A 26,004-nucleotide genomic window follows, 5' to 3' on the forward strand; every position below is an offset into this window, starting at 1 on the left:
ATTTCCAGGGTCTGGACTGTAAATATACTAGATCCCTCAGGAAGTTATTTAAAAAAAAAAAAAAAAAAAAAAAAGACAACAGGCCCCAAATGGAGTCGCTTATGCTAAGCCCCACTCACCAAACCAAGACTTAATTATAGTTTTGGCTCTCCAGTCAATCAGGCTTCGTCTGATCAGCACTAGTTAGGTGACCTGCCTGATAGACCCCCTGCCATCCCCTAAAGAAAAGTAACCTTGCAATAACCAACTTCCTTGTTCTCACTCCCTTCTACCTATAAAAGTCTTTCATTTTGTACAGCTCTTCAGAGCTCCTTTCTATGTTAGATTGGTGTGATACTGAGCAGGATCCTGTGGGGCTCCTGGGCACAAAAGCCTTTCTATGTGCCCTATCTCTTTCATTACAGGAAATAGGCTTCATTCAGCCTCTATGACCTTCCCTAAATTCCATCTGGCATATTCAAGCAGCTGCTAATTAGGGAAGGGAGGGGATGGATGCAAGACAAAGGAGAAACAGTCAAGAGAAACAATAAAAGAAAAAGAGAGAGAGAAACAATTTTTTAAAAAAGAGAAACAATAGTGCAGACTTGGGGCAAGGTCCTGGCTCCCCATCAAGCGATATACACGACAATATCTTTGAGCTGTTTTGCAGATAGTGAAACCCCCATCAGATGGGAGAAGTCAATGGTTAAGGACGGTATGCTGCCCACAAGCACGCAGACCCTAGACACCTTGGAACCAGAAGGTTAATGATGCTGACTCCCACTTACCTCACCACCAACCAGTCAGAAGAACGTCCAGGAGCTGATCACGCCCTCTTTGAACAATTACTGTAAACCTTCTGACTAACCTCTCCAAGTTGGGACACACAGTTTTGAGGGCATTAGCGCGCTGTGGCCCCCTTTGCGTGGCAAAGCAATAAAACTTTTCTACTTCACCCAAAACTCTGTCTCCGAGATTAATTCGGTGGTAGGGTACAGAGGCCGGATTCAAGTTCAGATGCCACCCGATTTGAATCCATTTTTGTTCAAATAAAATCTTAAGATTTTTAATATGCCTCAATTTATCTTTTAACAAAGGCACAACCAACGTTCCCACTGGAAAGACAACTAGGGGGTGGGGAGAAGCTGGCCTGCTTGGCTCCCCTATAGGTCTGAGGAAACGCTGCGCGCGAACCCTGGCTTTCCGCATAGCGGGGGCCACCAGTAGGTGGCGGCGAACAGGGTCGGGGTGGCTGCCGCCGCACGTACCCAAGTGCGGGCCGAGGTGACCTGCGCATGCGCGCCGCGAAGGAGAGACGCTTTCAAGGGCGGCTCGAGGCCGCAGTGGCCGTTGCAGCTGTGGCGCGAGGCCTGGCAGAGCGGCCCGCTGAGGAGGAGAACTGACGGAGAAGTGCTGCTGCAGGATCTTTAGGCGAGATGCTGACGGTGAAGCTGAAACCGAAGCACCGCCCCTTCTGCTTCAGCGTGAAAGGCCACGTGAAGATTCTGCGGCTGGTGAGGGCGGGGCCTCGGGGTGAGGGACGGTGTCCCAGCGCGCTCCCCTGCAGGGAGGTAGGGCTGCAAAGCACGAAGCCGATGCCCTGTCCTCTCTTTCAACCTTGTTGAACCTCTGTCAAGGCCTTCCTAGAGGCAAAGCATTTCGCTCTGCACCCTGGGGGTAGAAGGAGAGAAATAGGGCGCTGTCCTCCCCCATCAGGGGCTTTACGGACCCACTCATAAAGCAAAATCCGCACACCTACATGAATGGCCCACACTTGGACCCACAAACCAGGTACCCAGGTTACCAGGGGAGGCAGCTGCAGTTGTATCACTCAGATGCCAACAAGATTAAAAACAAAAACAAAAGCACCGAGGTGTTTCAGTGGATGCTGTGTTTACTTGCTAGAACTCAGTAGTTTTGATGTGAGTGAGCTCAAGGCTGATATAGTCCAGAGCAAGGACGATGGAACTCCTGGTTCCTGGGGTGTCAGACATGCCAGGAGCATTGCAGCCAGTTCTGGCAGAGGTTGGGAGAGAATGAATCATCATTTGGAGGAAGGCGACCTGGCTAGTTAGAGAAGTGGAAATTATCATAAGAGAATATGTTGAAGGAATTCAAGAAGAGAAAAGGGGAAGGAAAAAAATAATTCTTAAAATTTAAAGAGGCGACATATAAGGAGAGGAGGTAGAAAGTTAAAGGTTACAGGGAAACAGTCCTGCTTATTATGAGGAAGAATTTTTTTTATTGGGAAAGTTGCCAAAATTAAGTGGCCACTTGGGAAGGCAGTACATTCCCAGACAGAAAAGGTAGCAGGCGCAGATGAGCACTTAGCATGTTGTGATGGCGATTTCAGCTTCAGGTGAGTGGGCAGAACAAACTGCATGCAATGGCCTTCTCACACCAAAGTCCGTGATTCTGAGAAATAACTATGACAGAATGCAAGTCAGAATGCATGAAAGAAGTTTAGAAAACTACTCTGGAGTTCAAAAAATGGAGAGATTACCTTGGGTTGGAAGTAAATAATCAGGAAAGAAGTGACCTGAGGGTCTGGGGTTTTATGCCAGGTACTGAAAGCTTTGGAACACTGGAGGAGAAATGGGATTTTGTGAGAAAGGTTCCATTTTTTAAAAATATAATTATAAATCTTTATTATCATTTGTATATGCTTCAAAGTATTCTATAGTGTGAATGAAACACATTTATCATTCCTCTGTTTCTGGTTTGATAGTCTCCAGAAAGGTTTCTTTTTTTTTTTCTTTTTTTTTTTTTTGCGGTACGCGGGCCTCTCACTGCTGTGGCCTCTCCCGTTGTGGAGCACAGGCTCCGGACGCGCAGGCTCAGCGGCCATGGCTCACGGGCCCAGCCGCTCCGCGGCATGTGGGATCTTCCCGGACCGGGGCACAAACCCGTATCCCCTGCATCGGCAGGCGGACTCTCAACCACTGCGCCACCAGGGAAACCCAAGGTTTCATTTTTGATATATTAATTCCCTCAACAAAATTTTGAATATTTAATGTATTCCCAGCCCTGAGTTAGGACTTGAAACAACAAAGACACCCAAGACAAAAGTCCCTGACTATGCAGTCCTTCAGTTTAGTCAGAGAGAGGCACACAAGCAGATAGCTGTGATGTGTGACAGGATGAAGTCAGAGCACAGAGTGAGGCATCTAACCAAGGAGGTGTCAGGAAACTTCCTAGGGGGACATTGGGTAGGGTTTAAGGGACAGCCACCTGAGCAAAGGCGTGGAGGCCAAAAAAAAACAAAAAAAACCAGCATGATTTATGAGAAAACCATAAGAAGTTGAGTTTTGCCTTATTTTTTTCAGCCAACAGATATTTATTGAAAGCCTGCCATGTGCCAGGCACTGTTCCAGGCTCTTGGGAGATATCAGGGGACAAAGCAAAGATCCCTGTCCACATGGAGTATACATAATGGGGTGGGAGAGCAGGGAAGACAAACAATAAACACAATAAATAAATAAATAAATGGTGTAATATTCTAGAAGAGGGTAAGTGCTGTGGAACAAGAGAAAACTAAAGCCAGGTAAGAGAGTGTAAGGGAAGGTAGGGTTGGAGAGGAAGATTACAGGAATAGAATGGTCAAGTTAGGCTTTGTTGAGGTGACTTCTGAGCAAAGCATTGAGTGAGATGAGGGAGTTAAGCTATGAATATCTGAAGGAAGAGTGTTTTAGGCAAAGGAAAATCCAGTACAATGGCCCTATGGCAGGAATCTACCTGAAGGGTTCAAGGAAAAGCAAGGAAACCAGTATAGCGGGAGTGGACTGACATAGGGACACAGTGGGAGATGAAGAAGATTTTGAGTAAAGTTGTACATGATCTGACTAACATTTTTTAAAACTACACCAGCTGATATGTTGACAGTAGATTGGGAGGTGGGGGCTGGTGGGGACAGGAGGATTCCTGCAGAGGCAAGGGTAGAAAAAAAGGAGATGAGTTGGGGCTATTGCAGTAATCTGGGCAAGAGATGATAGTGGCTCAGACCAGGCTGTTAGCCGAGTAGGCTAAAAGAAATGATCACATTTCGGATATATTTTGAAAGTAACCCCAACAAGATTTGCTGATGAACCAGATGCGGTGTGAGAGAGAGAGGAGTCCAACATCACTCCAAAGTTTTTGGCCTAAGCAGCTGGAAGAATGGAGTTGCCATCAACTGAAAACCTGTGGGTGAAGTAAATGTAGGCAGAGGATCAGAAATTCAATTTTGGATTTCACTTTAGAGATGTCTATTAGACATCCAAGTGGCAATACTGAACAGGCATTTGGAATATACAAGACTGGATTTTAGGAGAGAGATTGGCACTGCAGAAATAGAAGTATTTAAAGTCACAAGACTGATGAGATCATCAAGAGATGAGTGTACATAGAGTGGAGAAGAGGACCATGGATGGAGCCCCAGAACACCTCAACATTAAGAGATTGGGGAGGGACTTCCCTGGTGGTGCAGTGGTTAAGAATCCGCCTGCCAATGCAGGGGACACGGGTTCGAGCCCTGGTTCAGGAAGATCCCACATGCCACAGAGCAACTAAGCCCGTGTGCCACAACTACCGAGCCTGCACTCTAGAACCCGTGAGCCACAACTACTGAGCCCACGTGCCACAACTACTGAAGCCCGCGTGCCTAGAGCCCACGCTTCACAACAAGAGAAGCCACCTCAATGAGAAGCCCACGCACTGAAACGAAGAGTAGCCCCCGCTCACTATAACTAGAGAAAGCCCGTGTACAGCCAAAAATATAAATAAATTAATTAATTTTTTTAAAAAAAGAGATTAGGGAGAGGAGGAGGAACCAGCAAAGAAGAATGAGAAAGCACAACTAGGGAGGTAGGAGAAACTGAAAGTATGGTGTCCTACAAGCCAAATGAAAACTTTCTCGACGGAATGATCAACTGTGTCAAATACTGATGATAGTTCAAGTAATATGAGGACTGAGAATTGAACATTGGAATTATCCTGTAGATAAATTGTGAACAACTCTTTGCTAGAGAAGTAGACAGGAGCTGAGTCATGGAAGACTTTGAATACCATGGTGAAGGTAGGCTCTATTCTAAAAACCATGGGGAGCCATTGAAGGGTTTTAAATAGGTGAAGAATTGCACACATTTTTATTTTAGAAATTTTACTGTAGTATCTTTGTCATGGTAATTCAAGGAAAAGATACTGAAGGGCAGTAGTTTTAGGGACAAAGTGGATTCCCAAAATGCTTAGGCATTAAGTCAGCAGGACCCTATGACTGGTCAGTTGTGAGGAGTAAGTTGGAGCAGTGATCTTAGGTTTCCAGGGGCAGGTGAAAAGATAGATGGTCATATCACCAATTAAGATAGTGAATACAGGAGGAAGGAGCAAGGTGACAGTTTTGCACACGGTGAATTAAAGATTCTAAATGGCTATTTATGTGTGAGATGTTGACGATAGACCTGGGACAGAGACCCAGATTTGTTGAGTGGGTTGTGGACAGAATCTAAAAGAATGCCATCATTTTAAAGAGATGGGTAAAAGGAAAGCCCACCGAGAGAATAGTTTCAGAGGTATAAGAACTAGAAAAGGTGACATGGGAGCCAAGGAGTAGAAAAGTAGGAAAAAGCCAATGGCAAATAAGTCATGGGGGTCCAGTAGGATAAGGATTGAAAAATGTTTGTTAAAGACAGTAATTTTTCAATCATTGATGATCTTGGCAAAAGCAGTCTACATAGAGTGGTGAAGAAATGTTTGAGGTATTAGTGGAATATTTAAAAGCTAACTGAAAACAAAGGCCAGGAGTTAGGAAAGATATGAGCTGTTAGTATGGATTAGGGGAGAACCCAGTGTGACTGAAATCATGGGAACTGTTAAGAAAATGGATTAATCACCAGTGCCAAATTCCAAGGTTACAGAAGATGGGGACTGAAAAAGTGACCCTTGATTTCATAACCCATGAACTCAAGACCCTGGTTCAGTAGAGTAAGAAGTGATTTGAGATGACATGTTGCTGATCATAATTATACTAATTATAAAGAATGAGTTATTTAGTAACTAGTTATATTTACTGTGTAAGCAAACTGACCAATTTAGAAGTTTAAAGGTAAGCTACTTTTATACTAATAAAGTAATTGAAAGAATTATGAATAAGTAGCCTATATAGATCTAAGGTTAAAAAGAGAATGTGGATGCTGACAGACTGATCGTAAAAGTCTAGCCAGGGAAGACTCTTGACAAAACCATTTTCCAAGAACACAGAGACTTTGGATAGAGCTGTATCTCCTAAGAACATCATGACATTGACAGACTCCCAGCTTATTTTTTCCTTTAAGTCACTTTTCATTTCTGTTTTCTATATCTTCATTTGGAAATGAGGAAATTGGATTAGATTAATAATCTTCAAGGGTTTTTTTTCACTTAAGTTTTTGTTAATTCTGATTGCATTATGTTTAGATAAGAGGAAGTGTGTTAAAAAGCGAAGCATCAGAATTGTTGGTTTTGGGGGTTTTTTTTTCCTTTTCTTCCTCACAGGATTCTTTACAGAATTGTTTTTCTCTGACGATTTGTTTTCAACTTTCCTCCCTAGTATTTTTCATGGCAACATTCTAAGTTTAAATTTGACAGCAGATTCCAGATTGTTAAGAGTTAAGGAGTGATGAGTGAATGATAAGGAATTATAGCATCCAGTATACAGACTTTTTTGAGAAGCATTACAGGGAGAAGTAGAAAATGGGAATTTCTGTGGGGAGCAGGGTGAAAGGAAGGTATGTGTGTTTTAAGAGAAGATAACCTTAGACATGTTTGGAGGATGATGAGGAAAGGAACTAGTGGAGGGGAGAGATTGAAGGTACGAGAGGGAAAAGGAGATATTTAGTGGAAAAAGATCAAGGGAACAGATGTGGGAAGTGATGGTATTAGGTATACAAGCGGAGTAATTAATTAGACTTAAAACAGAGAGGGATACCTAGTTCTCTAAAACACAAAGAGACGTCAACATCCGTACATTTTAGTCTTCCTCTTTTAGATGTGTGTGTATACGGAAGAAACCCATTTATTTCATTATTTTAGAAATGATCATTTTTACAGCTTAAACTTATATTCAATAATCACTGAATAAATCATGCTTTTTTTTCCTATAGGCGCTAACTGTGACATCTATGACCCTTTTTATCATCGCACAAGCCCCAGAGCCATACATTGTTGTCACTGGATTTGAAGTCACTGTTACTTTCTTTTTCATAGTTTTATATATACTCAGACTTGATCGATTAATTGACTGTATATTTTGGCCTTTGCTTGTAAGTGTTCAGTTTCACTGTTAAAGTTAACTACTTTTTCCTGCCATAGAGAGACATTTTAATAAACTCTGTTCTTTAGTTTTCTTAAGCCTTTAAGGAATCTCTGACAGGCTTAGGCAGGAGGAACTCTACCCACTGCTAATGTGCTCTGGGGAGATTCTCAGGGAACCAGGGCAGCCACGGAGCATAAATTCTCCTCTGAGCTCTATCTGTCAGTAGATATGGCTGACCTTTCAGACTTTTCTTTCTAAGGAGAATTCACCTAGGTGTAGATCTTCAAAAGATATTTAAACTTAAGATCATGGTTAATGAAATTATACAGCATTCTTAATCTTTACCTCCTTTTTAAATGCATGTTGATATGACCTCAAAATTGGGGAAGAGAAATGGAGACAGATACACAAGTATCTACATCTTACACATCCCTGATCACTAAATGGAAAATCAAAATAATTTAAAGGCTAAATAAAGCACAACATTTTCTTACTTCAAAATGTCTGTAATCATTAATGCCACATAATTTTTAACTCGTCTTGTAGAACCTTATTTAGTAGCATATGGACTTTACCTGCCATACTCACAGCATTAGGAATAACTGCCCAGTGGAATGCCCAGATGGTCTGGAAACTTTCAAAATAGGCAAGTTGCAGATACTAACTAAGGGATACTTGGCCCTTCAGCCTGGACCATAAGCTGGTTCTAGGAAGAACTGAGTGACTTCACTGCTCCTCTTTCAAGTCTTATCCCCAGAATCCTATCTCCATAGGTCTCCTTTCTGAGACCCCTGCTGCCCTTCCACCCCTTTGGCTGGACTGGTAGCAGCACTTGTCTCATCCTCTTGGATTCCAGAGTGCTAATATCCAAGCTGATAACCCGTATTAAGAAGAGAAGACTTTAGAGCTATTCTCAAACCATAAGCATCCCTTAAAGTGGTGCCTTCTGGAACCACTTTTGAAGACCAATGATGAGCATTTCACACTAATCACAAGCTGAGAAAGTCCCCAAAGTGGAAAGCTGGGAAATAGATAGGATCTTCATGGCACCTCTCCAAAATCCTCCTTGATCTACACTTTGGAGCTGGACCTGACTGAAGTATAAGGTCTGGGACAAGAGATTACAAAGCCTTCCTCAGTTGGCCCTCAGGGTATGTAATACCATTTAGTGGCAGAAAGGACTAAGCTAAATTATCCCAAGGATTTCTTCAAGGAGATGATGAACATGGTCCACATCCTGTTAATCTTGTACCCAAAAAGTCGTATAGTTGCTCTTCACACTCTGCTTTTCCAAAGTTAATGAAACTAACACATTTTAGCATTTATTTTTCCTCAAACTGTAGTAATTCTCTGGAGCTTCTTACACGTCCCAGTAATAAACTTGGAGTCCTAAAGTTAACAGAACACACTGAGAAGGAGCGTGGCCTATGTATAGCATACTGAAAGTAGTCTCCAGATCTCTGAGGCTCACACTTGGCTGATGCTGTACTCTTAGAAATGGTGCTATATTGGTCAACTAAGTTATTACTCCATCATGAAACCCAGATTCCTCTCTGCTCTTGATCTCATGAAATCATTTATTCAACAAATATTAAGTATCTGCTAATCCCAGATTCTATACTAGCTTCTTTGATAAAACAAGACACAAACCTTGCACCTGAGAAACTTTCAATGTAGCCAGAAAGTAAGATAGGTGAGCGATCCAGTATAACAGGTGCTGTGATAGGTGTATACCCGGATGGTGTGGAAGGGAAGGGGACCAAGTCATAACAGGCTTGCCTGAAGAAAACTACACCTGCGTTGAGGGCTGGAGGATGAAAAGTAGTTAGCCAACTGAGAGGGGGCTGAGAGAGCTTTCCCAGTACAGGGAGCAGTGTGTGTGAGGGTCTAGGGGGAAAAAGAGCTGGACCCTCAAGGACCTGCAGGAGTTCTGAGTGGCTGTGAAGAAGAGAGGGGCAAGAGTGGAGGTTTCAGAGGCAGTAGGAGGTCAGAGCATGCAAGGCTTTGAATGCCCTGAGCTTTAATCCAAAGGCCGCTGGAAACTTTGGGAGGTTTTTAAGTAGGAGAGTGACATGATTAGCTCATATCTGAGGAGATCGCCGGTGGCAGTGTCAATAATGGCTTGAAGAGGAGCAAAACTAGAGGTAGGTCTCAGAGACCGCTTAAAAGTCTCTTATCATAATCCAGACATGGAAATGAGAAAGGCCTAAATTAAGGTTAAAACGGTAGCTGGTGAGAAAAAGTGTTGATGAAAACTGATAGGACTGGGTAACAGGAAAATCAAGGATAGCTGCCATTTAAAGAACTGTCTTAAGAGGGTAATGAGACAGGAAGTATAGGAGGAAGGACAGCTTTAAGGAAGGGCCAAGGAGAGTGGTATGTAATGAGTTCCGTTTGAGAAATAGAAGGTTTTAGTTGCTTATGGGGTATTCAGACGGAAATGTTCAGGTCTGAAGCTTAGGAGAGAGAAGTCAGAGCTGCAGCTTTGGGAGTCATCACCTCGTGATGGTAAATGAGCTCTGGGAAAATGGCTCGGAGGGAGAGTAGAGCAAGATAAGGCAAGACTGGGGAATACCAACATCTGGCGTGGAAAGGAGGAGTGGCCTGAGGAGGACAGGAGAGGACCCAAGGGAGACCCATGTCCCAGAAGCCAAGAGAGGAGAGCATTTCAAGAAGAAAGAAGTGGTGAATAATGTCACAGGTAAAGGAAGAAAGCCCAGAAAAAAATACATATATATATTCACTGACTGTATTAATAGAGGCCCCCAGTGACCTTTCCCAGAGTGGTTTGCCTTGAATGGACAGGTGACAGTAAAGCAGTGGGGATTGTTAGACTGAGCAGGGAAGGACACAGCTGTAACTAGAGGGGCCACCACTGAGTTGAGGAAACCTGGCCAGGGACAAAGGAGGGTAATAAACAGTGAGGTCCCAGCAGAGTGGTTGACGGGAATGGGGCCAGAGCACAGCTGGAGAAGTTGTCTGTGGCTCTTTCAGTGAAGGACACCAAGACGGCCGAAGATTCCAATTAATCTGTAGTTGGGGAAAAGGTAACCTGTAAATACTTCTATCTGATGGCCACTGTCTTCACTGATTAGGAAAGAGCTTGGTCGTCTGCACACAGATTTGTGATATGTGTCATTGTCCCAAAGTTGCAGTAACTAACACAGTTTGTAGAGCAGGCTTACTCTGACTGTTCCCCTCAAGTGCTCCAGTGACAGAAAGCACACAAAGTGAGCCAACCCAGGGCTTTATGGTGATATGTAAGTACAGGCTCAAAATTTCTGTGAAATCTCCATTTTTGTAATTAAATTTATATTCTACTCCATGGCATACTGATGTTTGGTTTTAATAGAAAAGCAATGCTTTAAACCACCATTAAGGATCACTGATGTTCTGCGGCAGGTGCATCCTTTTTTCTCCCCCCTGTGATTCTCTGCACTCCCTAGAACACCATTTTTATCTGAAGCCATTCACATACACTTAGCCAAATTACTAACAGGAGGCAGGGCTGCCTGTCTGAAGCAGAGGTGTGGTCTATTGCCTTGAAGCAGAGCAAAATACCCAGCACAGAGGAGCATTAACCTAGAACTCAGTATCTCCTGCAAATGAGGACCTTTTCTCTGCCTAAATGTATCTAATCTTACCCCATCCCTGTTGAACCTCTTCCTATTTTCTTTGTAATAACTACTTTTCTAAGTTACCAGAGTTTTGAAGTTTGATATTTCTGTGTTAACAATTCCTTCTTCCTACCGTTATCTGCAAATATACATAAGCCTTTCCAGAATAAAGACAATTTAACTTTCCCACAGTTTACACCCATTCAAAATGTAAGTTGCACCTCTTAAAGCCACAGTTCAGAATGAAAATGCTTCATTTCAAGAAATTATTAAATGAATGAGCTACATGATCAAAAAATAATTGCGTAATTGGCCAGCTGTTGCATACAGATATGTGGGAGCTTTTTCCCGAAAATTACCACTTTCTCCAGCTCTAAGTTTTATTAATTGCATTTGGAGTAACATTATAAAGTTGTTTATTTTATGGTGTAGAGCACTCCACACTTTCTCTTATACTATTAAATTTGAGCATCCTGACTTCCCAGTGTACCATTCTACTTTAAACGTTCTGCATAATACAACATCCACTCCTAACCAGATGAGTTCTCCCTCCAACTACATTTAAATAAAAAAGACATAAGCCTGTTAAGGGGTTAAATGATTGGTGTAGCATAGGTTAAGAGACCCATTAGGCATCATTATAGGCCAAATACAATATATGTGTCATTTTACTGCAGCAGTTTGATTTCCTAAAACTAAATAAAACTATTTAAACGAAATAAATTTGTTTAATAAAATGGAACTTTCGAAATCTTTAGGGAGCTGATTCATTTTGTTGGTGATCTTCATGTAAAGCTGACCTTTCTATTCTGTGTTTTCAGGATATTATCAACTCAGTGGTTACAGCAGTATTCATGATAGTTATATCTGTGTTGGCACTGATCCCAGAAACCACAACATACATAGTCATTGGAGGGGTAAGTGGAGGTCTTTCTGGTTTCTTCCTTCAGCTTCGATCAGAATTCACATTTACTTGAAAAATAAATACAAGAACAGAGAGCTAGACTGTATTCATCCTTGAGGCTTCTATACCAGTACACAGTACCTAATGGCTTAATACTTTTGTGTGTGAACACGTGCCCTGATTAATGTCAAGGAATATGATTTCGCGCTAAAATTGAAGTTAACCAAATAAAGAGATTCCTCCATATTTCTCATAGATATGTAGGGCTAGACTAGACTGAGAAAAGCTACTGGAATCAGTTACAGTACTAAACTCTCAGAAACCTGATGTCAAGAAAAAAACAAACCATGGATGAATTTCAGAGCTCTCCCTTTTCAAGAAAAGGATACATCCCACTTGCTAAGGTGAGACAGACTGTTCTGAGCTCAGTTATTTCTTGTCCAGATCCTGCTTCAGATGGAATTTAATAGAAGATGTGTCATCGTAAGGGAATGGTGGTAGGAAGCCTTGTAACTAAAGGATGATTTTGAACCCTGCTTGAAGAGAAGCAAATCAGTTTGATTTGGAAGGCAAAGCCAAAACAAACGAAGAGTCAAGTAATTTAGTTACAGCTCCATCTGATATTCTTCTTAGATTTCTTATAGGGGGTTCAAAATCATTTGGCTTTTCTAGGTTCTGATTTAGAGAAGTGAATTATTAAGTTCTTCTTAAATAAATCTCCCTCCTACTTCCTTGTCTTTTCATAGTATGGGCCACTTAGGAGAACTGGCCACATATGTCAGAATCCATGGCTTTTCAACTCCTTCATAAGGCCCAAAGCAACTTCATGAGGGATGGGAATTACTCTAGAAATGACATAGTGCTGTAAAAGCAATTTCTCCTAGTTGTCTTTTTTTTTTTGTGGTATGCGGGCCTCCCTCTGCTGCGGCCTCTCCCGTTGCGGAGCACAGGCTCCGGACGCGCAGGCTCAGCGGCCATGGCCCACGGGCCCAGCCGCTCCAGCACAGGCTCCGGACGCGCAGGCTCAGCGGCCATGGCCCACGGGCCCAGCCGCTCCGCGGCATGTGGGATCCTCCCAGACCGGGGCGCGAACCCGGTTCCCCTGCATCGGCAGGCGGACGCGCAACCACTGCGCCACCAGGGAAGCCCTCTCCTAGTTGTCTTTAAAGATAATTATGGAGAAAGAGGGATGAGGCATAGGGTTTACTTTCACTCACTTATTTACTCATTCACTCATTGATTCATTCCTTAAGTGCACTTCGGTAGGTGCTGACAAAGTATAGAGCCACAAGCCACAGGTGGCTATTGAGCACTGGAAATGTGGCTGGTCTGAATTGAGATGAGCTGTAAGTGTAAAATACACACTGGATTTCAAAGACTTACTACCCCCAAAAGAGAGTGTAGAATTTATAATTTTATTACATTGATGACCTGTTAAAATTACATTATTTTGGATGTATCAGGCTAAATAAATTATTAAAATTAATTTCACTTGTTTTTTCTTTACTTTTTAATGTGGCAATTAGAAAATTTTAAATTAATTATGTGGCTTACATTGGTGACTCACATTATATTTCGTTTGGACAGCTCTGGACTAGAATGTGAGCCCCATCCTCAAGTTGCTTAGAGCCTAATACAGGAGACAAAAGTGCAAACAGCTGTGTCTGAGCTCTTAACAGAGTCCTGTGGGGCACAGAGAAGAGGAAGCAGCTACCTCTCTCCAGCAGTGGAATTGTGGTTTGCCAGGACTAAAGGGGAGGAAACGGGGATGGTTCCAGGTGGAGGAACCAGCAACATGCTGTGTACCAGAGTCATGAAAGCACCGGTAGGAGGTATTTAGTGTGGTCAGAACCTAGGAAGCTGCGTTTGAGATTCAGGATGGAAAAGGAACAGTGTCTGAAACCAGAAAGCCAGATTTCTTGGCAGTTGGACGGAGCTGGTGAACTAACACTGACATCCCCTTTCTCCAGCCCCGGCACCAGTTCTCAAATAGCCATCAGAGTACCTAAAGACCATGTTCTAGTTTATTCCCTTTACTTCAGTTTTGTTTTCCTGAGGCCTATTTAGAATCCCACCCCTTAAGTGGATGTAGCCCAGCCTTTGAGAGTTCACTTTGGGTCATCTTATCACTCCAGTTCTCCAAATCTCTTATCACAGCTACTATCACCATGGTTAAAGCTTGAGCTGGTGTTAACCTGACCTTTTCTCCAGTACAGTCTGCAATAGGAAAGTCAAACAGTTGATCATTGGGTATAGAAATGTTGATTGGTAACTAAATATCATCGGCAGGGCCTTAAACAGTATATCCAGGATCAAGTCAAGAGATCCAGGCAAGTATTTGTTTCAGAGCCCACACCACCTCAATATTGTTTCTGCTCACTTAAATTATCTTTCCCTTTCCCTAGGAAGGTACTGGGAAAACTTGGGAATGAGAATAAAATGATCTCTTAAGTCTCTTCCCATTTTAGTATTAGGTGACAGCGCAGGGAGCAACCCCGGTGCCCTCGCAGGAGAGGAAGCTGGTGGGCAGACCACTTAAAACCTGTGTGACCATGGCCACAGCAGTGACACTGTGTCTTTGTTTCAGGTGTTTGGACTCGTGGCCTCGGTGTTCTGTATTGCCGACGGGGCCCTTATTTACCGGAAGCTGCTGTTTAATCCAAGTGGTCCTTATCGGAAAAGTGCTGTTCATGACAAACTATAAGTTTTGTAAATTTATATTCCTTTTTAGTTGATGCTAATTATTAAACGTATCTCTTTATTCTAACACATATTTTCTGCAGTTCTCATTTTAATCTCTATACGGGAGCTGGAAGAAGAGATTTAGGAACTGTGGGCCCAGCGCTGTAACTTCCAAGGGAGCGCTCGAGCGCCTGAATCTTATGGGATCCGGTTTTCCTGTTCCTGGGCCCGGGAGGCAGAGGAGAAAGCGCCGGGAGCGCCCGAAATGGTCTTCAGAGCCCGCTCCTCGGCTGGCTGGCAGCACGGAGGTGGTGGCGTTGAGGGGACCTTGAGTTCCTAGGCTAGGCAGCGGCGTCGCATCCCAGTGGCTACGAGGGCGGCTGAAGGGCTTCGTTTGTCTGCCGGCAGCCAGAGCTGAGTGCGCGCGAGGGAGAGGCGGCCGGCAGCCGTTGGGGCGCGACGCTGGTTCCCCGGGGAGAACCGGCCGCCGCCGTGCAGGCTCAGAGCCGAGGGGCCCGCCAGACACCACCAGGCCCGGGGGTCCACCATGAATCCTGAAGACGACAACGCACGTTCGGGGGACTCGAAATCCGGGGGGCGTCCCTCCCGCTCAGTAAACGTCGCCCGGGCGGCGCATCCCGAGCGCTCGGCGCCATCCACAAGCTCGGTGCGGGACACAAGCGCGGCGCCCTCAGCATCCCGGCGGCGCACTGCACCCACACTCAAGCCCACTGCACAACCCGCGATCCCCAGCCAGCGGGAGAAGAAGGCCATACAAAAGCGTGCTAGGGGCCGGGCCAAAGTCCCGCCCCAATTCAGGGACAGCCTCAAGCGTTTTTTCTTCTCGCCCACAGGAATCTTGAAGATCTTTAGGCTGGTGAGCAGAGAGAGCTGGTGGCCCGCTGGGCGGATGCAAGGGCGGATGCAGGCCGGCTTCGGCCTCAGGGAGTGAGTGATTCCCAGGGGCGCCACCTAGGGGAAACTTCCCTAATTCCCTTTGCCGGTCCACGTTGTTTCGCCTCCCCTTTCTTCCTCCTCTCCCTTTGCTCCTCCCACACACTCTACCCTTGCTACTAAATTTGGCACGCTTCCTTACTCTTATATTCCTCAGGTTTCCCCTCACAAAGGGATTTAGGGAAGCAATGGAGATAATAACAGCAATGTGTACATTAGCAAACAAGAATGACAGGCTTGACCAATAAAGTTGATAAACCACTGGCCAATATAACAGGAAAAAATGGGGTAAAAGAGGACGTATATTTAAAGTTAGAAACCAGAAAGGGAAAATAATGCAAACCCCGAAGAAACTGAAAGGATTCACAAGAGCACTTTGCAAAACAAATAAATGTGAATAATTGGATCAAAGAGTTGATTTTCTGGGAAACTATAAATTACCAAAACTGATCCCAGAACAGAGAAAAACCTAAACAGACCAATATAAGCACGGGGGGTGGGGGGGGGGGGGGAATGAAAGTATCTTTCAGAAATGTGTCAGGCCGAGACTTTTTCACAGGTTAACTCTTTTCAAACCTTCATGGGATGCAATTCTGATACTATTCAAACTTTTTCAAAGAATAGAGAAAGAAGAAACATTTCTGAGCTATTTTTACAAAGTCAGTGTAACACTGATATCAAAACCTGACCAAGTTCAGAAAAAGAAAACTAAATAGAAATCTCACTGGTATCAAAGCAGCAGTATTAATATATTAACAGAAAATGCTCATCAGTGCTTCTTCGAAACACACCATTAAGAAGAAACATAAGGATAATTCAATATTAGGACTCCATTAAACTAATCCACCATAAGTAAAAGGAGAAAAAATTAGGACACTCTTATCAAATAGGGTACAGAACACATTTGACAAAATTCAACATTCATCTCTGAGTGAAAAAAAAGTGAGCAAGGGAAGAAGAGAGAGACCAGTTAAATAGGAATACACAGATATTTCACTGACATTATCAAAATAAACCCAAAAGTCAGCATCATATATAATTAAACCTCAGAAGTATTCCCATTAAAATGAGGAACAAAGAGAATGCCCACCAGTCACCACAATCAGACAGGAAAAAGGAATAAGTAAGAATATTTGAAAAGAAGAGGCAAAATATATCATTTCTTACAGCTGATATGATCAAAGGTCTAAAAAATAAAATCAACTGGGAAACAATTTAGAACAAGATAATTTCTACTAACTCATTAGTAGAAATGAGCAAACAAGAACTGAAAAGAGAAGAAAATATTTCTCTTTGCAATAGCAATCGATGACAATATATCTGAGATTAAATGAAATAAATTTGAAAGACCTATATGAAGAAAACTTTAGAACTCTATTGAGAGATATTTTAAAAACCACTAAAATAACCGGAAAGATATACTTTGTTTTTGAAGAGTTAAGACTAAATTTTGTAATCTTTTCATATTATAAGTTAAAGGAAATCCCAATTAAAATACCAACAGGCTTAGCTTCGGGAACTTGACCAAGACAAAAATGAGAAACATAAACAACCTGAGAATGAGTACCGAAAGGGGGACTAAGTCAGACAATAATACAACATAAAATGAGTTGCTTGTAATTTCAAAAGTACTAGAAAAGAAATCAGCAACTCAATAGAAGAAGAGAGTTTCAAAAGCATCCCGAATACATACGAAAACTTAGTATATGATAAAGGTTGGATTTCAGATCAGTGGTGTTTCCCAATAAATGATGTTGGGATAATCAACAGCTGTTCAGAAAGAAAGCAAGCTGGGACTCTACCTCACTCTTTCTATCAAAATCAATATATATTTACTTAACCTGTATATACACAATTCTTTCTGGTATGAAATATACACTGTTAACAGTGATTACTTTTAAGGAGATAGACTAGGGTTGGGATGAGGGAGGAGAAAGAAACTTCTGTACTGTGTGCATTTTTTGTGTGTGTTATTTCATTTCTTAAACATGTAAGGAATTTTAAAAATAATATGTATGTGCAAAACAATACAGGCAATTGCAATATAATCAGATTTACAGTCTGACCGTTTATGATTTTATTATTATTTTTTTTTTTTTTTTTTTTTGTGGTACGCGGGCCTCTCACTGTTCTCACGGGCCCAGCCGCTCCGCGGCATGTGGGATCTTCCCGGACCGGGGCACGAACCCGTGTCCCCGGCATCGGCAGGCGGATTCTCAACCACTGCGCCACCAGGGAAGCCCTATTTTGTTTTTTAATAGCCCATTTGCATTAAAACAAATCCTGTTTCTTTTACTGCAGGGCCTTCTCATAGGGCCACTAGTTTGTTTCATCATTGCTGAAGCCCAGGAGTCCTATATAGCAATCACAGTCCTGGAAACCTGCATCGTTCTTTTTTCATCCTAATATATATGCTAACCCTTCATCACTTGATGACTTATTTACATTGGCCCTTACTTGTAAGTGTTCATTTTCATAATTTTCATATAAGCTTTGCCCTCAGCCTCACAGTAAAGGCTCTCCTCAAGGGAGCGCAACAGAGAGATCTCTCTGGACAAGGACATAGCTGAACTATGACAAGAGTGTCACCCTAATCCCAGAGAGGAAACTAGCCTAAAGCCCAGAAAGATTCCTTGAACCCCTCTGTCTATAGGACAACCAACACACATACCTGCTTCCATCTCATTACGGCCCTAAACACGTGGTAGTTTTCAGCTGGTCCTAAAGAAAATTTTACTCAGTATATTCAGTAGTATATTGCTTGTAAAATGGCACATGCTTCTTCTACTTGTCAAACAGCACCGTCTCTAACATTATAAATGTCCCTCCGAAAAGCATGTTTCTACAACATGGGTAAGTGGCAGAAAACTGTCACGTGTGCCCTGAAAGAGTGCAAGAGTCAAACTTTTCATGGGTTTAGGGTCCATCTTTTCCAAAGGGGTGCCGTATGGTGGAGTATTCAGGAAAAGACAATGCATAGCCTTCTTCAACAGCTTTTTCCAGAATTTCAACTCTTTACCAACTGAAAAATTCCCAAAGCTAATTCCTCAGGTCTCAGAAAAATCCTTTTTATTCCGGAGTCTGAGGCTCTGTATCCTCACAGACTGGAGAGGAAGCATAGTTTTGTCCAGATACAGACATGGGCCAGTTTCTGGCCCTGCCACCTTACTAGCTGTGAGAACTTTAGCCTCAGTTTCCCCATCCGGGAAATTCAGAGAAGGAAAAGTGTGATGATAAGAGCTGTCTATAGAGGTCCTGTAACATTTAAATGTGTTTAAAGCAAAGATCACAAAAGGCTTGCCACAAAGTAAATATTCGCTACAAAGTGTGGGTCGGACCCCCTGAGACAGTTGGGTGGCTTTTACCCTTTTATCTTTTGCAGTGTGAACCATCCTAACTCCAAGCCCCTGCCTCTTCCACATCATACATTTTTATGGTACCTTTTTTAAACTGTAAAGTAGGATTGGTTGCTATTGAACTAAAACTCAAAATACTTTCTTCAAGCGTCTGAGGGATTTTCTGAAAAGGCTGCCGAGCTCTCTCTGTCCCGCAGAGTGCTGCATAGCAGAAAGCACACGAAGCAAACTCTGAGCAGCTTTATTTGGACACGTGGAAGACCCTCTCAGTTATGGAGAGCCATAACCATGGAGAGGTTTCTGAGGGGAAACTAAAATCTCTGTCCATGGAAATTTTCAAGAGGGGAAGGTAAAATAACTGTTTTTGAGCACATGCCACGTACCAGATACTTCTTCATACAGATTACCTTATTTTTTATTTATTTATTATTTTTTTGCGGTACGCGGGCCTCTCACTGCTGTGGCCTCTCCCGTTGCGGAGCACAGGCTCCGGACGCGCAGGCTCAGCGGCCATGGCTCACGGGGCCAGCCGCTCCGCGGCACGTGGGATCTTCCCGGACCGGGGCACGAACCCGTGTCCCCTGCATCGGCAGGAGGACTCTCAACCACTGCACCACCAGGGAAGCCCTAGATTACCTTATTTAATCCTCACAACAACCTGGTGAGGTTGTGGTCATCCCCCACTCCCCCTTTAACAGATGAGAAAATTGGATTAAAGAGACTGTGTTGCCCCTGGCTGTATCTAGGCACATGGAACCTCAGATTTGAGCCCAGGTCTGTCTGACTCTAAAGACCAGACTCTTTCCAGACTTTATGCCCTATAGCCTTGTGATGGTTTATCTTCACCCTCCCTACAGCTTTGTCTTCCTCACATTCTCAAAATCTTATCTTCTCTGAATCCTCTCCCGTTTTCTCATGGTTTCCTTAAAATGTGCGATGAACGGTGAAGTGACGATTTTCCTGGAGTGGAGGGCAGGGTACAAGCCTTTGGGGATCGGCGACTGAGGGCTGCACCAAGGTCAGCAGCTGTGGTCAGGAGGACCGGAGCCCTCTAAAGGTCCACAGCCATAAAGCTGGAGAGCTGGAGAGAGCCTCAAGGCCCCGTGCTTTGCTGGAGGGTCCAGGGGGAGTGTCCAGGAAGAGTCTCAGGGAGAGGCAGGAGCCAGGGTCTCCTAAGCATGAAGCAGGTGCTGCGAGAGGAGCTGTTCCCACAGTCATGGGCAGCTCAGGCCAGCTTGTGGAGAGCTGCAGGCCTCTAGGCAACTCTGGTAAAGCCAGGCTCCCTTTTGCTACCTGTGTCCTTGGGGGAGAGCATCCTCTTTTCTTTGGATAGCTATGGGAGCCCAGCGCGTGATACAAAGCCCCTGCCTTTTTCTTGCTCCTGTCCTCCAGGGTGTGGCCAGCTTTCCTTACCCTACTTGTGGTTGGGTCACTGTCTTCACTGTTAGATTTCATTATCAACTTTACCCACCCTAGTCTTATGTCACCAATCAGTGTACCCAAGAAAAGTATGAAGTATAATTATTGTCTTCTGAATAGCCCATATTTTAAACACTTCTACATTGTAAAAAAGGTATTTCCCCATACAGTCCGAGAAACTGAGTTCTGGTCAAGCTGATGTTTTTTCCAATAGAAAGCAATTTAGAAAAAAGAACATAATAAACATATTTAACTAGAACTCTATTGAAGGGATGACTCCAAAACTACCAGCAATATCTTCACATTTATAAGTAAAAGGTATCAGTTTCAGAATGTCCCCTTCAAATTCTGGTTATGATTGATCAGGTTCTGCCATGTTTTGGAGAACTCCAAGGCACAAATACCACATAATGTTTATTGTATATACATCCTTCTTACAAATATCACATTTTGTGAAACAAAGTGTAAATGTTTGACTTCTTCCTAATATTCAGTGATTAAAAAAATAAAAAAGCATTCACCATCAAAGCATCTTTTTCTTTCCCAATTTTAATTCTATACAATTTTGTTTATCTCAGGGAACGGTTTGGGGGCTTTACAGAAAAATAATAGTCAAGTCACAAACCCATCTCTCACTGTGTCAGAGGCAGCTACTTGAGTCAATAATGTATTTAGTCAAAGGGAGAAAGAAAAAGATGATGAGTAAGGATGACATTTATGGGGAAACCAGAAGTGCTTTTGCACATGGCAAGACTCAGCTGTAGTTTTACCCCATCTGGGAGAACATACCTTTTTCTCTGTCAAAGATGAGGCCAACAAGAGGGTCTGTGTCTAAGGCCAAAGGGAGGGGGGGTGTTAGTCAGGAGAAGACCCCTGGGCTCTCAAGTCAGACTGAGGAGGGTCATAGCCACTTACTGGCTGAGCAACCCCAGGCAAGTTGCTTACCCATCTGTAAATTGGGGATAATGAGAGTTTGTTGTGAGAATCAAATGAGATCACGTATGAACACCTTGGCACCGTATGTGACACAAAGTAAGTGCTCAAGATATGTGAGCTACAATAGAAATGTTAGGTACAAAGAAAGCATTACTTCCAAGGGACAGTTCAGAAGAGCACTTCCTTGCAAGTTAAGGACCACGGTAAACTATAATGTCCAATAGTCCAGCGAGGAGATGGCATTCTGACAGGGAGTCAGCAATTGGCTAGGGAGACAGAGTCTGCATTTGTTTTGTTACAGTTATCATTATTAGTATGCATTCATCCAAATTCTCAATGATCTAGACTGCAGTTAGTTAATTTTTAATTTTATAAGTTTACACTCCGCTTGAGTCCTTGTTCACATTTTTTGATATCTTGGTTTACACAATCCTCAGATCCTATGCTTCCTGCAAAGCTGCAAACTATTATACCTGCCCCAGTGTGGGCAGACCTCTCACTCAGCCTACAGAACCCAACTGGAACTGACTTCCAACCCTCACCAGCCCTGCACCAGGTGCCCAAATAACAGACATTAGTGCCTTTCCAAGAGGCAAGTCCCATTCCACAACAGGCCTCCTTGCTCAACAGTCTCAACAGGAAGAAGACCTGAAGTTCACAGAAAAGTTTACTATCTTGAAGGCAGATATCAGGAATCTACACTTTGATGCATTCCCACTACACCTCATCTGATGCTTTCAGATACATTGTGCCATTTAATCCTCAGATGAACCCAATGAATCCCAATCATTATCCCCATATTAAAAATTAGCCTGTTGGGGGAATTCCCTGGTGGTCCAGGGGTTAAGACTCTGCACTTCCACTGCAGGGGGCACAGGTTCATTCACTGGTCAGGGAACTAAGATCCTAGCCTGTTGGCACAGAGGGGTGATAAAACACGCCCCAGGTCATGCATCTAGGAATTGGCAGGCCAATTATTTGCCCCATACCATTTTGACCCTCCATTACCCGTTCCACAGAAAATGCCAAAGATGGATGCTGCACTTCCAATCTTGGGGGATAGATCATTTCCTCCTTATTTGGGTGTCCCTGATGGGAGGCAATAGTGAGCTGAGTTCTGACTCCATTCCTTGGCAGATATTCAATCATAGTCAATTTAATGAACTTCTCTAAGCCTCTGTTACATCTTTTTAAAATGGGGATCCTAGCCATACTGACTTGGGAGGGTGTTTGTGAGGGTTAAATGAGGTAATAACAGGGGAAACGCTCGGCACGCTGAGGAGCTCCACTTAGACCCATTATGATCAGACAGTAGGGCTCTTTGCTGTGTTTGGGCAAGTGCACCAGACAAGCTGACACTACCAAGTCATTCCACCAAGATGTAAAAACTTAAAATGTTCAGATTAGTTACCTGGGCCATATGGAGGTTAAAGGACCCCGGGGTTTTACTCATCCTCCAACACTGGTGTCACTGACTCAGTGAGTACCTTCTCTTTCATTATCACTGTGCTACCAAAGCCCAGGCTCTGCTTATCCTCAGGAGTGTGCCCCCTCCCACTCATCCTCATCCTTTATTTAGCACATGAAGAAACAGATTGGGCCAGCATTTGAAGAACCCAGTATCGGGGCTTCCCTGGTGGCGCAGTGGTTGAGAGTCCGCCTGCCGATGCAAGGGACGCGGGTTCGTGCCCCGGTCCGGGAGGATCCCACATGCCGCGGAGCGGCTGGGCCCGTGAGCCATGGCCGCTGAGACTGCGCGTCCGGAGCCTGTGCTCTGCAATGGGAGAGGCCACAACAGTGAGAGGCCCGCGTACCGCAAAAAAAAAAAAAAAAAAATGAAGAACCCAGTATCAATGTCCGAAAAGAAGGACACAGATAGCCTATAGGTGTCAGGGCAGACTCAATTCTGGCCATGTTTTAGGTAAGAGAGAAAGGTCACTTTCACTCCAGAACATCAGGCTAGCTCCTCAGATGGGTTCCTGCTTCTTGGGATGTGGGACCCTAAAGAATAAACATGATGAAACTTCCAAAGTATCAGTTCTACTGATTTGCAGATTTGGAAGTAGAATTAAATCAGTAGAGTGTTCATCTAAATTTTTATTTTTATATTAAAACAAATGTATTATGGAATAGAATGCAGAATTTACATTAATTTAAAATACAAAACTTCAATAAGATCATATTTATGGAGGGTCAATATGGGTGAGGCCCCTAGACCTCTAGGTTTTTTTCTTGCCCATTTTCCTACGACCTTTAAAAAGTCTGATGGAAAAGTTGTCAGCTTTTTTTTTTTTTAAAGAGTCTTCTTTAATGAAGTTAAACCCATTTCTGCTGACGATCCTATCCAGAACCTTATAATCACATAAACTCATGTCTCTGGAATATATAAGAATTATGCTGCTGACAGTTCCTCTCAATATTAATCAAAGGGAAAGTTTTTTTTTTGGTTTTCTCTTTGTTTTTTAAAAGATCTTTATTGGAGTATAATTGCTTTACAATGGTGTGTTAGTTTGTGCTCTATAACAAAGTGAATCAGCCATATGCTTACATATATCCCCATATCCCCTCCCTCTTGAGTCTCCCTCCCATTCTCCCTATCCCACCCCTCTAGGTCATCGCAAAGCACCCAGCCGATCTCCCTGTGCTATGCTGCTGCTTCCCACTAGCTAGCTATTTTACATTTGGCATTGTATATATGTCAATGCTACTCTCACTTTGCCCCAGCTTCCCCCTCCCACCCCAAGTCCTCAAGTCCATTCTCTATGTCTACCTCTTTATTCCTGCCCTGCAACCAGGGTCATCAGAACCATTTATTTTTTTAGATTCCATATATATGTGTTAGCATATGATATTTGTTTTTCTCTTTCTGACTTACTTCACTTAGTGGGATTGATGGGTCATATGGTAGTTCTATTTTTAGTTTTTTAAGGAACCTCCATACTGTTCTCCAGAGTGGCTGTATCAATTTACATTCCCACCAACAGTGTAGGAGGGTTCCTCAAAGGCAAAGTTTTTAAAAGGTATCCATCCTTAGATGGGTAACTGACCAATTTAAATATTTTATGAAATAACATTTTCATGTAAAGTTGACAATTTTCAGTTCTGTATTGCAGGAGCTTATCAACAGTTTCATTACTGCTGTGTTCCTTTTCGTAGTTGCCATCTTGGCGATGCAAGAAAAGGAAAGAAGTCAGTTATTCTACATTGGAGGGGTAAGTAGAGGCCTTCATGGCTCCATTTAAGATCAGTATTTCAAGACTCTTTGAAAAAGGGAAACTGGCAGACTATCATTATTTCATTTATAGAACACCATCCCCACCACCACCCTTTCTCTTTCTTGCACTGACTTCTTCAGAAGATTTGAAGTTGCACAGACTCTAAGCTCATTCTCCAAATAGGTATGAAAACAAATCTACAGAAGCTCTTTTGAAAATCATACACACTTTTTTAAAATGTTGCAACAAGATGTTCTTATCTATAAGTAGGATTTTGACTTTTCTGGACTAGAAAATTATACTTTAAATCACAAGAAAAAAATGACTGTAGAAAAGAAAAAGTGCATTGTCAAAAGTGAGTGACTCAGCCTGTTGAGGAAGGAAGAAGAAGTTCCCACACCAGCCTAGGCACGTTCTGTTTTAATCTTTATAACTCTCATTTTTACAGATATGGGAACTGAGGTTAAACACCTTACCCTGGCTCACAAGGCTGGGACAAATCCTCATCATATGAAGACCACAAGAAATGGCAGATTAAATGCTTGGAAGATAGGGGGTGGGGAATGGGGTGGTGAGACTTTGATTCAAGAAGTTAAGCTATGGGAACAGAAATTAATCCAGAAAAAAAAAAGTTTAAGTTCTTTGAATTAATTCTATGATCAGTAAATATTTGTCGATCCCATTGGACTGGGCCAGGCCTGAGCTCAGTGTTGGAGACAGAGTCCCTTCCCCCTTAGGGAGCTCACAGATTAGCTAGAGCAAGACCCACCTAGGAAAAGTTCATGAAGGCAGCCAGGGATTAAGTGACAGTAAAGAGAAACATACAAGGTAGACAGGAGCTGGGGAGCACTTGGAATCTAGGGTGTTGTAGCCCGCTGACCCCCATCTGCTAACTCAGCCACCAAGCCTTCTTCTACCTGCCAGGAGCTCCCACCCCCTGGTCTCCATCAATTCTTACCTGGATGGCAGGGGCTCCCACCACCCTCCACTGGTCTCCCTGCCTCCAGCCTGGTTCGCTTTCCATTCATCTTGGGACAAGTGGGCTTTCTGAATCTGGAACCTCCCCTCCCCTCTTGATGAAGTCCCAGATCCTGCACCTCCCCAGCCTCAACTCTGCCCCCAACCTCACCGGCTCCAGACGTCTCAGCCACACCAGATTCCTTGGAGACCCCAGTCCAGTACCTGGAGTTCTTCTCCTCCCAGTTGGTCCCCTTGGAAACTCCTTCCTGCCTTTTCAAACATAGCCCAAGAGTCCTTTCCACTGAGGGGCCTTCTCGGGACCCCACTGCCACCCGGAGCCTCCTAGGATCAGTGCCCTACTCTCGTCCTGGTGCCTCAGACCTTAGGCAAGGTCGTCACTGGCAGAAAAGCCCATTTCCAAAGACCCTTTCTCTGGGAATGCCAGAATGGGCTGCAGCAGCCAACTGGGCAGACACCAGGAAGGTAGTGGAGGGTCAGAGGGGGACAGGAGGCCGCAAGCCCGCCGCCCGGATAGGGAGGACAGGCTGCTGCGGAGCTCAGAATAACCCCGCCTTTCCTTCCCGCATATGGTCTTGTGTCTGACAGTCCCTGTGCCTCACAGCGGCATCGATGCGGCTGTGGTCACCAAGACGATGAGGAATACCATGAAAAAAGCCCTGGGAATCGAAACCAAAACCAGTGCCTCTCCCACCCA

General features: G+C 43.6%; 1 protein-coding gene across 2 annotated transcripts; it reads left to right on the forward strand.

Moving 5' to 3' along the window:
• The first annotated feature begins 1,257 nt into the window (after nucleotides 1-1,257).
• Nucleotides 1,258-14,471, forward strand: CKLF (chemokine like factor). 2 transcript variants are annotated; one of them, XM_028477534.2, is made up of 3 exons: nucleotides 1,258-1,493; nucleotides 11,685-11,780; nucleotides 14,355-14,471. In XM_028477534.2, exons 1-3 carry the CDS (start codon nucleotides 1,416-1,418, stop codon nucleotides 14,469-14,471), a joined length of 291 nt encoding a protein of 96 aa, XP_028333335.1. In that variant the 5' UTR covers nucleotides 1,258-1,415. The 2 variants fall into 2 exon arrangements, with proteins under 2 accessions (XP_028333335.1, XP_054935097.1); XM_055079122.1 differs by lacking the exons at nucleotides 11,685-11,780; nucleotides 14,355-14,471 and adding an exon at nucleotides 7,095-7,803.
• Nucleotides 14,472-26,004: the final 11,533 nt, after the last annotated feature.

The sequence above is a fragment of the Physeter macrocephalus genome, chromosome 17, assembly GCF_002837175.3.
Source record: "Physeter macrocephalus isolate SW-GA chromosome 17, ASM283717v5, whole genome shotgun sequence".
NCBI classification, from domain to species: Eukaryota; Metazoa; Chordata; class Mammalia; order Artiodactyla; family Physeteridae; genus Physeter; species Physeter macrocephalus.

Coding starts and splice junctions, on each gene's coding strand:
- CKLF (XM_028477534.2), top strand. CDS start 1,416: ATGCTGACGGTGAAGCTGAAACCGAAGCACCGCCCCTTCTGCTTCAGC. Junction 1,494..11,684: donor ACGTGAAGATTCTGCGGCTG/GTGAGGGCGGGG, acceptor CTGTGTTTTCAG/GATATTATCAACTCAGTGGT. Junction 11,781..14,354: donor CATACATAGTCATTGGAGGG/GTAAGTGGAGGT, acceptor TCTTTGTTTCAG/GTGTTTGGACTCGTGGCCTC.